This window comes from Aspergillus pseudoviridinutans (genome assembly GCF_018340605.1).
Source record: "Aspergillus pseudoviridinutans IFM 55266 DNA, scaffold_3, whole genome shotgun sequence".
Classification (NCBI taxonomy): Eukaryota; Fungi; Ascomycota; class Eurotiomycetes; order Eurotiales; family Aspergillaceae; genus Aspergillus; species Aspergillus pseudoviridinutans.
In genome coordinates, this window is record NW_025091283.1 from 2,889,434 (window position 1) to 2,902,704 (window position 13,271).

Consider the following 13,271-nt stretch of genomic DNA (forward strand, 5'->3'; position numbering starts at 1 on the left):
CTGCGGATCCTCACGAGATGTCAGAGATACAACGTGGTCAGTTTTACTTTTTCTTATCTTCTTAGGGAGTCTTTTTATGGACCACGATATTGTTCTGAGCCCTCCTAGACCCTCGTGGTTGTTCGCATCCGTTGCCGTTGCTGGGTAAACAAACAACGCGGAGCACGTTGTTTCCGCCAAGCCAGATCACTCGGACTGGGACTGAGCCACGTACTATCGAGGGGAGAGAAGACTGGGAGAGACCAAGACAGTCATTATCAGGTATAGTCGAAAAAAAGTCGTTTAATAATGATGTCCTATGAATAGCGAAAGTAACATATTGCGCATATGGTCATGGGCAAAAACGACATCACAACCACCATGCTCCGACGGAACGATTCCATAACCAGTGGTTCTGCTCTGCCAACGCCCGATCGTCCCGTTTTGGAGACTTTGGCTTTGTATCGTGCCGCTCACGGATTGTTGTAACAGTCCAGAGATCAGCCTCAGCGGGGTTGACGCTCTTGCATCGGGTCACGACCTTGTATCCAATGACAAGGAACAGATAGAGAGGAACAGCGATATAAGACGTAATTAAAGCCATATAGTCGAATGCTTCTGGATGGGTGGCTAGCTCTGCGACATCCAAGCCTCTCATCAGTGAAAGGAGGATGCAGCTTATCAGAGCGACCCATGACCCGCAAGCGCCGAAGGGAGCTCTGAAGGCCAGCGCCGAGTCGGGGACTTTTTGGGCCTTGCGCGCGCGCACGAAAGAAATATGCGTGATCAGGATCGAGATCCAAGTGAGAAGGCTGAACATGGTGATGATGTTGACAAAGTACCCGAAAAGAACTTTGGAGTCGTTGTAAATGTTTAGATATGCCAATGATGCTAGAATTGCGCATGTGCCCAACGAATAGACGGGTACTCCCCTACTATCGGTTCTTGAGAAGAACGAAGGGGCTTTTTGTTCCTGCGACAGCCCGCGGATGGTCTGGGTCGCCATATGAAGGGCTTGGTTAGCAGCTGATAGAACAAACAGCAGAAAACACGCATTTAGAATGCTTGGAAGGATCTGTATATGAGCCATTCTGATTGCCACAACAAAGACAGAGACAGTCATCGGCTTGGAGGCGTTGCTCGCAAAGGCCAAGTCTTGGGAGTCGTATGGAATGAGCATACCCAGCAGCGTTACGCTGACAATGTTGAAAATTAAGATTCGATAGAATGTGAGCTTGATGGCGCGCCCTGCAGCCTTGGGTGTGTTCCCGGTTTGCAGCATGGTCATCCCAAGGAGCTCACTACCCAAGTACGCGAATACTGTGGACGGCATCGTCTTGCAAACGGCTTGTAGCTTTCCCATCAGTGCATGATCGCCGTAGGGAGCAAAGGCGCCTGGGTCTCTCCAGTATCTGAAACCCCTTCTATCGTGATCCGGCCCGCCCCCAAATGCAATGACCATCGAGAGCACTGTAAGCGCAAACAAGACCAGTATCTTAAAAGATGACAGAGCGAACTCGTATGGTCCGATGAAGTGAGCGGCCCAGTAGTTCACAGAGCTGATGATTACGAGAGATACAGTGACCCAAATCCCGGGGTTTACATCCTTTGCATCGAGCCAATATGATATCACGAGTGCCGCCGCGGTCAATTGGTTGGGAGTAACAACCAAGTATTTGAGCCAGTAGCTGTTGGAAAGATTGTATCAGTATCCCAGTTCAACAAAGACTGATCATGAGGGAAAGCCATACCTCCAACCCAATGTAAAGCCAACGGCAGGGTCACAGAAGCGAACGGCATGATCCACAGCCGTTGATGGCTCAGGAAACCAAGCAGAAACCTCTCCTAGCGCACAGAGGGTCAAGTAGACAACTATACCCACAGTCGTGTAAGAAATGACAATCGCGGCAGGCTTGACAGGTCAGCATCGCGAACCTATATCATCTCGCCTAAGACAAATACTAACCCCGGCCCTTAGACAGTGTTAACTGCAGCTCATAGGCGATCTATGTTGGCTGTGCCTTACTTTGAAAGTGCATTTCCGGCTCCAATCATCAATCCGGTGTTGACAGCTCCGCCGATCGCTAGAGGTCTGTGAGCAAAGGCTTCGAAGACTTCTGAACTGCTTGAGAAAGCCAAACCGATCATCGTAGTTTGGCGTGGTATCAGGACTCCAAAGACTCGTATCCTTGTGGAGCCAGACTCACTTGGTGCTGCTTCATGGAGACTCCGGATTCGGTTGCGGATCGAGTGTTGTGCACTATCCTGAGACATGTCTGGCTGGCATCCTTCGTTTGGCCCCCCGTCTGATCTTAATGAGAAGTAGAGAATAGCGAGATACATGCTGATAGTCCATTTGGGGAAAATCGAGAGTGAGCGAGTTCTCAAGGTCGAAGGCGAACAGAGGTGAAATAAAAGTGGAAGGGACGATAGACACTGCATTTTCCAGTGCCGATGCCTTGCGGATGAATTGCCAGTCTTGAGACTGGCATTGCATAGAGCTGGGAATTTCATAGTCAATGCATTCTGGATCGCTTCAAAACAAATTTTCAGAAGAGGTTTTCTTTGCTAAGGGCATCAGACCGAAATAATCTAGGAGTTTGCTGGAAAATTGAAGATGGTTGACCTTGAAAAAAACCACAGTTCTATGATTTATTGGACCCGGTAATGAAGTAGAGGTGGTGGTATCAATGATTTGTTTCCCGACTTTCCCCTATGGCCAGCGTCTAGAATAGAAAGGGGACAAAAGGATAATAAAGACATCAATACAAGTCAAACGCCAGCACAGTCTAAAAACCGAGGGGTGAATCACATAAGAGGAGAAACAATGAGGCGAGTCTCAGGACCAGAGCAAAGCCAGTCTGCCCCGGACGACGCAAAATCGTAAATACATGAAACTTGGCGCGGCTCACAGGGCACGTCTAGCGTCGCCTTCTGTCGCTGCTGATAGTTGTTCGACATGGAAAGGATCGCTTATCTGCTCATGTATAGCGAATCGCTCGACTCAGCCCTGGGGAAGATACGAGTGTACAGCGAGTCACTAGACTCCGTCCGCGGGAATTCCCGTTGCTGAGCTCTCGAGATGGTACGATCTGTGTAGATACCCTTCGCGGTGCCTCTAACGACCGTCTCGAGATAGGTTCGGAAGTCGGTTGGTCTGAAATCGGGATAGAGCTCCTTCGCGTCCAGGTAGCCCAGATACTTTGCGTATTCCGGGTTGTTGTCGCCGCGAATACCCCACGACAATTGGTATTCGGCAAGGTATCGAGGAATGAACTTGACTGGGTCAAAGGGATAGGTCTCGCTAGACTGGCGGGCCGCAAGAACTCGAGTGTAGACGGTCTCTTCCGAAACCTGTCGAAAACAACCGGTTAGATAGAAATTCCCTGCAAGATAACCAACAACACCTACATAGTTTCTTTGAATCTTCTCCTCGCCGATCTCTTCGAGCATATCGTAAATCTGGTTCTGGGTCATAACTGTGTTGTACGCAAAAACCATCCGGTTCAATGTCCGATCATCCACGATAATTCTGGCGATGTAGCGTCCGATATCTCTAAGGTCCGTCAAGGCAGTGCGGGTGTTACCGTCTCCCACGATCTCGTTGTTTGCCGTGGTCATGGCATAGTCTACTCGTCCGGACTCGAGTCTAGGGTACGAAAGCTGGTACCACCAACCAACATCGACAATGGTGTATGGAAGCCAGAGTTGTTTGATGTGATTGTAAACAGTCTCTTTCTGTGGAGTAGAACCACGCGTCAATACATCTTCAAAATTTACAGAAAGTCTGTCAGGATAATTCAGCTTACCTCGTCTCTCAACCACATGATGCCGCCGGGCGGAGCCACTGTGATAAAACCGCATGGGACAAATCGCTTGACACCAGCCTTCTTCGCAGCCTTTGCAAGAGGAATCTGGTCTTGTTGTTCGGCGGGACCGACACAGCTGATGACAATATCGATATCTGTAAGCGCTTCGGTGAGTGACTCCTCTGAGCCTCTCAGATCGCATCTGCGCACTTGGACACCTCGATCTTGCAGGGAAACAATGGCAGGCTTTTGGACCGATCGAGGACGAACAAGCGCATAGACTTCCTATAAGCAATATTGCAGTCAGAATACGTTGCTATCCTTTTTCGAGGACAATTCAGCAAGCGCGAGACTCACAAAGATTGGGTTCTCAAGGAGCCCATTTGCGATTGAGCCGCCAGTCTCACCAGCTGCTCCAACCAGCAAGACTCTAGTGCGCGACATGATTGAAATGTTTCTAGTGTTTTGAAGCTTCGTGCCAAAGGAGGGTTTTGGAAGATTTGCGGGAAAGCAAGTGGACTGTAGAAGGGCTTAAAGCATGTAAGCAGAAGGAAACGAAGATAAAGAGTTTCCAACTGTAGCAGATCGAGGACCAGTCGACGTTATAAAATGGCAGCGTCCCACCAAGGATGACTACTACCCACAATTTCCAACCCAGAGTGGCCAGTAGTGGGTCGAAGGTGGATATTCAATTCCCAAAAAGAGGAGCGCTGTATGGATATGCGTTGTCTAAGGGGGGTTTCAGTCATTCAGCCCGCTGCAATGAGGAGAACCGATCAACCGCGTCTCTTCAATTCCCACGAATTCGACGAGATTTGAATTCTATTGTTGTTTTCAAAGAACGTATGACTACAGATATTAATTCTTTGATGATGCTCGGAAGGCCGGATCTTTTAAGGCGTTTCGAATCTTCACTCCCACGGGCCGGTGGCTCGGGAATGGAACCTAAATGGAACCTACGTCATTCTCACACGGCTTCCCGGCCATTGGCAGAGTATCTATCATCAAAGACCCATCATCATTGAGACACTTCGTTTTCCGTTGACAGTTTGATGGAGTCGCTATTTGCTGTTTGGAATTTATCTCTACCGCCTGTTAGCGAGTCCGCTTGTATCTAGGTGTAGATATCATCTGATCGGATGACCATGGCGCGTTTGCCAGCTATTTACTGCGCAATAACAGGGCAGGCTCGTTCCGCCTTGTTGAACATGCACGTCAGAGTAATTGGACATCACTGTTGCAGATAATAATGCGGGGAGAATCCCMTTCAACCCCTCCTTTTTTGCATTAATGTTGCAAGCCCTCTGCGACTTGTTCTTGTTGGTGCTGTTTTATGTGGTAATCGCTCCCTAATTCTCTGGTTCATGACTAACCCCCCACGTCACAGATCTTCGGATCTGCATGGCGCTTTTTCAGCAGTAGCCAAGAACATTGTCCTCACAACCTTGGCTTGGTGACGACATATGATTAAGTTACCTTGGTAGTACATCATTGGTTCATCATCAACCTGCAATAATGGCCCTTGTCGCTCAGGTCCCGTGGTTAACACGAATCGGTGCCTTTCGAGGCAGATACAGCCCCAAAAATGGTCGGAGGCAAGGAGTACGGAGAAAGTCACGTTCCGAGCACCCAAAATGAGGGCCAACGGATTAGGGTACTCCGTACCTTGTGATAATCAGTTTCAGGCAATAAGAACGTTCAGATCATCCTGATCACCGCGGTTCAGCGGATTTCCCCGCACTATTTGACGGTCCAAAGTCTGATATGACCTGAAGTCTTGAGCAGATCGCCTTTCACTTGAGTCAAATGAAACGCCATTTTTCAAATTGCTGGACAGTTTCAGCCACAGGGTCAAGCGAGGGCCAGGGGCGGAAACAAGCTGGGTCCTGGTAGTGGCAGTGGCAGTGGCAGTGATCGATATTCGGGGCGGGGTACCTGACTTCCCTACTTTTCCCCATGCTGCAACTGCCCAGGACGAACTACGTGAAAGGACCAGGGCCTTTTGACCAACTCACGATAAATCATTGGCCTACCATGAATCCGGGATAGTGCATGCCGCAGTGACTTGGCGTACGCTGAGTAGGTCTGACGTTGACGGGAATCACCTGCACAGTAGCAGTAGAAAGTAACTCCAAGGGATGCTCTCCGAAATTTTGAGTGCGCGCTTCATGTGCGAACGGAAGTTTGACAATCAAGCTCATTGAAGGACTCGGCGCCGTCGAAGGAGAAGCGCAATTGGCTGGGACTATAGAAAAGCTAGATAATAGCTAAGTTCTGCTTAAGCATGCCAAGTGAACGGCGTGACAACCGCGGTTGACCTTGTATTTGTAAGTCTTTTGGGCATCAAGAAGATCATGCCTGCGAGAAGTGGAAAAATTACTGGAGAAAGGGAGAGAAGACTATGTGAGTTTTCCCTGCAGGGAGGCACAAATGATAGTCTACGCCCGTCATAAAGCTCTGCACAAAGAGTCCTGTTGCTTCCACGAGAGCAAGCGAATATTTCTTACTTGCTTTCCAAGTTTCTACTGGCAATTCCAAGTTTCTACCAGTATGGGTCATATTATACCTAATGGGTCGAGCATTGAGCAAATCTGCGAGACAACACCATTAGCCACGATCAGACTAGATCTAGATAATTATTTACAGCCGGCAAACCAAATTGAGCCTAACATAATAGCTCAGATGACGTGCATTCAGGCAGATGGGTATTCGACGCCACTTTTACTTATAATCCTTAGATAAGACGACGACGACGACGTACTGGCACATATAACTCTCCAGAAAGAAAACCACGACAAACGGAACTTCGACGATACTTGCGTCAAATCACCAAGGCCAGCGGTGTCTGCGGGACCGACTTGCATAACTACGACGCAAATTCGACGCACAGGTAGGCTAGACCATCTGGTCACGAACCAGTCGTCGTCGTAGCAGAATTTGGGTCGAAGTGCAATTTCGTCGTGGGCGATGGTGTCCTGGCCGACAAATCAGAAGTATGCGAGAATGCTTCTACTACCGTCGTGGACACGAACTCTTTTGTAAAAACTTCATCGTTTTCGGTGTGATGGAATCGCGAGTGCTGGTGTTTGGTGCTGGCCCAACAGGGCTTGTTCTAGCTCATCTACGTCGTCAAACAGCCATATCATGTTGTTGTCGTCGCCGCGCAGGTAGTCATGATGCAACTGCCCGGATCTCTCAATGTTGCAGATCAACATATCGACCTTCCGCGGGATCAGCCGATGAGTCTGCCATGTTGGACAAGCTGCACAATAACAGTCCGTACGCATTTGATCTTGTGGTTGAGACTTCTGGGAATGTTACAATCCTTGAGGGTCCGATCAGCCTTGTCCATAGGTAGCTAAGTCGGTAGCTTATGGCGTCAACAACAACAATAATGTTCGTATCACTTTGCTGTCCAGAAGATCTTCAATGATGAAACGGGGGCCCTAGGATCATTAGCGATATGAACGAGTTCCCTGATGTCATTGACTATCTTAGTCTGTAGTAGAATCCGCCATTTGTATCTGAATCATGAAGCTACCTCTATGCAAGGAACCCGCAAGGTTGGTGTGAGTGTGTGTGACATTGTAAACAAGACATTCTGGGGGAGTGCGACAAGCCTCAAGGCAAAGGCACCCATGGCATTCGACTATGTATTACTAGCTTACAAAATGATATTTGATGTAATATCAAAATTCAATCAAAAGCAACAGGTCTTGCAGCGAAGAATCGGAAACACTGCAACAAAATCGGAAACACATCGGATGGAGGTGGAGGGACGTCCCCCACTTCGGAATTCATAAAGTTGATCCAACATGATGTTGAGCCTGCGATTTATGTGAAGATAGATGGAAGGAGATAAATGATTTTATGTTGGTTTGCTCAAGGAGATGCTACAGTGTAGATGTTGATGGTCATAGAATATGAGCATCATCTGACCATGATTCACTGGTTCTAAATGAAACACAAATCTTTAAGCGAAATGGAAATGAGCCACTAGACTACGCCTTATGAACTACATCTCGGCAGCTCACTCAATATGTGCAACATACCTTTTGTGATTAAGAGAGGGCTGAGAGGCCGTTTATGGTATCCGCGGACACAGAAACGGTGAAATGGAGAATGTGATAGATCAGCCGCTGCGCCCTTCTCTGCATAATTAACTCAGCTTGATTCTTTGAGAGATTATCTCGTTTAAACTTCGGGCATTTGCTGTCAATCAACACGAATGGCGGGAGTTGCCGACCTCTTGGCAAATTATCAGTTCAAATCACAGACGATACTACCTACCGCTTTGGGCTCCCCGACGTCGGAAAGTGGCATCTTGATCACAGAAAAATGTCTTAGCACTGACTGATCGAGTCCCCGACTTTTAATGAGTCAGGATGCAAAGATTGATCAGATTGCCCGACAGGGCGCTTCTCTGAGCCCCGGTGGCCAGGATGTCGAGTCTCGTCGTTCCAATGGAGCGGCCTGCCGGCTTTTGAATGTGGTTCACTTACAGCGGATGGCTTGACGCTATTCCCCCTCCTGCTGCCTTTAGGCTGCTCTTGGCTGTCCATGTGGAGAGGCATAGCCGGATTGCCCTCCGGAGGTAAACATGTATCTTTCTCCTGAGGCCTAACATGTTTCTGGTTGATGGTTTGGATTTGTTCCTTCGCCTTTCCCTGCCCAGCTGCCAAGCGTATCGCTAGCAAATACAAAAGTTTTAGCCTCTTTTCATGAGGCAAAAATGTGTCCGAAGGGTTTTAGTCTACATTAGTATTGTCCTTTTTATCATCACACTGTTATCCCCGTCGCTTCTACTTTTCTCTTCTTCTTTGCTCAACTCTCTCCATATCTTGCCCGGAGAAAAACTCCTGATAAGATCCCTTGTTCACGTCCTTGGTTGCGACTGCATCCATGGATGAGAAACCAGCAGTCTCCGAGACCAGTAATGGCTCGGATGTAGACTCCCTGTCTACTGCCGGTGCTTACGAACAACACCGAGAGCGGCTCAGGGACGCGAATCCACAGGGGGTGACCTCCCATCGGTCAGGCGTCAACGTCAAGGAAGCGGAAGAAGAATTCTCAGAGCTGAACAGGCAATTCTCTACCATCTCACATCAAGCTCATCGTTTGTCCAAGCAGATTTCACGAGCTTCCAAGCCCACAGCGAAGACGGAAGATGTCGAAAGGTCCGACAATCCAACTGACTCGGACGAGCCGTGGGATCTTGAAACCGCTCTGCGTGGTAACCGGGACGCGGAAACAGCAGCTGGAATTAGGAACAAACGCATAGGTAATCTCACGAGCGCTCTGTTGCTCTAGAAGGCCTTCACTCGTACTGACAGCTCGTAGGAGTGATATGGGATAACCTTACCGTTCGCGGAATGGGAGGAGTCAAGACGTATATCAAAACATTTCCAGATGCGATTATTGACTTTTTCAACGTCCCGGAGACGATTATGCACATGCTCGGTTATGGCAAGAAGGGAAAAGAGTTCGAAATCTTGAAGAATTTTCGTGGAGTGCTACAACCCGGAGAGATGGTTCTTGTTCTGGGGCGTCCGGGATCAGGCTGCACCACATTCCTGAAGACGATCACGAACCAGCGTTTTGGCTATACTAGCATAGATGGCGAGGTCCTCTACGGTATCTTCGATGCAGACACCTTCGCAAAGAGGTTTCGCGGAGAGGCGGTCTACAATCAGGAGGATGACGTTCATCAGCCGACACTTACAGTCAAACAGACCTTGGGATTTGCACTAGACACGAAGACTCCGGGAAAGAGACCTCTGGGAGTTTCCAAAGCCGAGTTCAAAGAGAAAGTCATCAATATGCTGCTCAAGATGTTCAACATTGAACATACCGCCAACACCGTGATTGGAAACCAGTTCATCAGGGGCGTTTCAGGAGGGGAGAGACGTCGAGTGAGTATTGCGGAGATGATGGTCACGTCAGCAACGGTCCTGGCTTGGGATAATAGCACTCGAGGGTTGGATGCTTCGACTGCTCTCGACTTTGCCAAATCCCTAAGAATTCTGACAAACATCTACAAGACTACCACTTTTGTCTCTCTTTATCAAGCCTCTGAGAATATCTACAAGCAATTCGACAAGGTCCTGGTGATCGACAGCGGTCGTCAAGTATTCTTTGGTCCCGCCTCGGAGGCAAGATCGTATTTCGAGAGTCTTGGGTTCAAGGAGAGACCTCGGCAGACCACTCCCGACTATTTGACTGGCTGCACAGATCCATTTGAACGAGAGTACAAGGAAGGCCGAAGTGCAGACAACGTTCCATCCACGCCGGACTCGCTCGCGGAAGCGTTCAATCAGTCGTCGTACAGTGAGAGACTCACCCAGGAAATGGATGCTTATCGAAAGAAGCTGGAACAAGAGAAGCATGTCTATGACGACTTTGAGATTGCTAATCGGGAGGCGAAGCGCAAATTTACTCCTAAATCTTCCGTCTACTCGATACCCTTCCACCTGCAGATCTGGGCGCTGATGCAACGTCAGTTCCTGATCAAATGGCAAGACAGGTTTGCTCAGACGGTCTCTTGGATTACTTCCACCGGTGTCGCCATCATTCTAGGTACAGTCTGGCTGCAACTACCCAAAACTAGCGCTGGAGCATTTACCAGAGGTGGTCTGCTCTTTATCAGTCTGCTCTTCAACGGATTTCAGGCCTTTGCCGAACTCGTATCGACGATGATGGGTCGCTCTATTGTCAATAAACACCGGCAATTTACCTTCTATCGGCCAAGTGCCCTGTGGATTGCGCAAATACTGGTTGATACGACATTTGCTATTGCACGCATCCTCGTCTTCAGCATTATTGTGTACTTTATGTGCGGGCTTGTTCTCGATGCAGGCGCCTTTTTCACGTTCATCCTGATTATCGTGCTCGGATACCTCTGCATGACCTGTTTCTTTCGCGTCATTGGCTGCATGAGCCCAGACTTTGACTATGCCATGAAGTTTGCCTCTGTKGTGATTACCCTGTTTGTTCTGACGTCCGGCTATCTCATACAATGGCCTAGCGAGCAAGTATGGCTGCGATGGCTGTACTACATTAATCCGTTCGGACTGGGGTTCGCCTCGCTGATGGTCAACGAGTTCAAGGGTCTTACCATGACATGTACTGCAGACTCGTTGGTGCCCAGTGGCCCAGGCTACGACAACATGGCAAGTCGTGTGTGCACACTTGCTGGCGGTGAGCCGGGCTCGGTCATTGTTCCAGGTGCGAGCTACCTCGCAAAGACATTCAGCTACTTCTCAGGGGATCTGTGGCGAAACTTTGGTATTATGATTGCACTCATCGTTGGCTTCCTGACCCTGAATCTGTACCTCGGTGAAACACTGCAGTTTGGGGCTGGAGGCAGGACCATTACCTTCTATCAAAAGGAGAACAAGGAGCGCAGAGCGCTGAATGAAGCCTTGATGAAGAAGCGAGCCAATCGGGAGTCTAAGGACCGATCAGCTACGAATCTCAAAATCACCTCCAAATCGGTCTTCACCTGGGAAGATGTCTGTTATGACGTTCCTGTGCCATCGGGCACTCGCCGGCTTCTTCAATCAGTCTACGGGTACGTGCAGCCGGGCAAGCTGACGGCGCTTATGGGAGCTTCAGGCGCCGGAAAAACGACCTTGTTGGATGTTCTGGCCGCCAGAAAGAACATCGGCGTGATCAGTGGCGATATTCTGGTCGATGGTGCATCACCTTCCGGAAGCTTCTTGCGTACTGTATCCTACGCGGAACAGCAGGATATCCATGAGCCCATGCAAACCGTACGAGAGGCATTACGCTTCTCGGCCGACCTTCGCCAGCCATACGAGACACCACAATCCGAAAAGTACGAGTACGTCGAGGGCATCATCCAGCTTCTTGAGCTCGAGGATCTTGCCGACGCGATTATTGGAACTCCGGAGACCGGCCTCTCAGTCGAAGAAAGAAAACGCGTTACCATTGGTGTTGAGCTTGCCGCCAAACCGGAGCTCCTCCTTTTCCTTGATGAACCTACCTCTGGTCTCGACGGTCAATCGGCATTCAATATCATTCGGTTCCTGCGAAAACTTGCCGCCGCCGGACAGGCAATCCTGTGTACCATCCACCAGCCGAACTCTGCCCTTTTTGAGAACTTTGATCGCCTTCTCCTGCTGCAGAAGGGAGGAGAGTGCGTATACTTTGGAGACATTGGAGAAGACTCCCGTGTCTTGTTGGATTACTTCCGCCGCAATGGAGCTGACTGTCCACCTGACGCAAACCCGGCGGAATGGATGCTCGATGCCATCGGCGCAGGCCAGACTCGCCGAATTGGAGATCGAGACTGGGGAGAGATCTGGCGCACGTCTCCCGAGTTGGAGCAGGTCAAAAGAGAGATTATTCAGATTAAGGTTCAGCGTGCGGAGGAGGTCCGGCAGAGAAGCGGCTCGCAGATAGCTGTCAGAGAGTATGCCACACCACTGTGGCACCAGATCAAGGTCGTCTGCAAGCGCACCAACATCGTCTTCTGGCGATCAAGGAACTACGGCTTCACACGACTATTCAATCACGTCGTCATCGCCCTGGTCACCGGTCTCGCATTCCTGAACCTCGACGACTCCCGCGCCTCGCTCCAGTACCGAATCTTCGTCATCTTCAACGTGACCGTCCTCCCGGCCATCATCCTCCAACAGGTCGAACCCCGCTTCGAGTTCTCGCGGCTCGTCTTCTTCCGAGAATCCGCCTGTAAATCATACAGCCAGTTCGCATTCGCCCTGTCCATGGTCATCGCCGAGCTCCCCTACAGCATCCTCTGCGCCGTCTGCTTCTTCCTCCCCCTCTACTACATCCCAGGCTTCCAAGCCGCGTCCAGCCGAGCTGGGTACCAATTCCTCATGGTCCTCATCACTGAACTCTTCTCCGTAACCCTGGGCCAGATGATCTCCGCCCTGACACCAAACAGCTTCATCGCCTCCCAGATCAATCCGCCCATCGTCATCATCTTCTCGCTCTTCTGCGGCGTCGCCATCCCCAAGCCCCAGATGCCCGGCTTCTGGCGCGCCTGGCTTTACCAGCTCGACCCTTTCACCCGCCTCATCAGCGGCATGGTCACCACAGAGCTGCACGGCCGCACCGTCTCCTGCGCCGCGAGCGAGTATAATCGATTCCAGGCCCCCGCGAATCAGACCTGCGGCGAGTACATGCGGCCATTCTTCGAGCGTGGGGGGCTGGGATACCTGGCCGACAACACGACGCAGGCTTGCGAGTACTGTGCGTATAAGATTGGGGATGAGTTCTACAGTGCCTTTTCTATGAGCTTTGATACCAGGTGGCGGGACCTGGGGATCTTCCTTGCCTTTATCGGGTCTAATCTCATCATTCTCTTCTTGGCTGTGAGTTTATCCTGTGATTGTCGATTCTACGATACAAGCTGATTATTATTTTCTTAGTCTCGCTTCCTCAACTACAATCGCAGATAGCGTTGTGGAGCAGCTTTATGAACGAGGGAGCTTGAAA

The 13,271-nt window shown here is 49.9% G+C and overlaps 3 protein-coding genes across 3 annotated transcripts; 1 reads left to right on the plus strand and 2 right to left on the minus strand.

Annotated features, from left to right (window-relative positions):
- Window positions 1-349: 349 nt before the first annotated feature.
- On the minus strand, window positions 350-2,253 carry Asppvi_004729 (putative amino acid permease; the record flags this gene model as incomplete). The annotated part of the gene is made up of 4 exons (XM_043300677.1): window positions 350-1,667; window positions 1,731-1,891; window positions 1,946-1,952; window positions 2,006-2,253. 4 exons carry the CDS (start codon window positions 2,251-2,253, stop codon window positions 350-352), a joined length of 1,734 nt encoding a protein of 577 aa, XP_043156612.1.
- A 699-nt stretch (window positions 2,254-2,952) lies between these two features.
- Window positions 2,953-4,232, minus strand: Asppvi_004730 (aromatic alcohol reductase; the record flags this gene model as incomplete). The annotated part of the gene is made up of 4 exons (XM_043300678.1): window positions 2,953-3,333; window positions 3,391-3,717; window positions 3,789-4,073; window positions 4,146-4,232. The coding sequence occupies 4 exons, from the start codon at window positions 4,230-4,232 to the stop codon at window positions 2,953-2,955; spliced, it is 1,080 nt and encodes a 359-aa protein (XP_043156613.1).
- A 4,458-nt stretch (window positions 4,233-8,690) lies between these two features.
- Window positions 8,691-13,234, plus strand: Asppvi_004731 (putative ABC transporter; the record flags this gene model as incomplete). The annotated part of the gene is made up of 3 exons (XM_043300679.1): window positions 8,691-9,069; window positions 9,129-13,147; window positions 13,205-13,234. 3 exons carry the CDS (start codon window positions 8,691-8,693, stop codon window positions 13,232-13,234), a joined length of 4,428 nt encoding a protein of 1,475 aa, XP_043156614.1.
- Window positions 13,235-13,271: the final 37 nt, after the last annotated feature.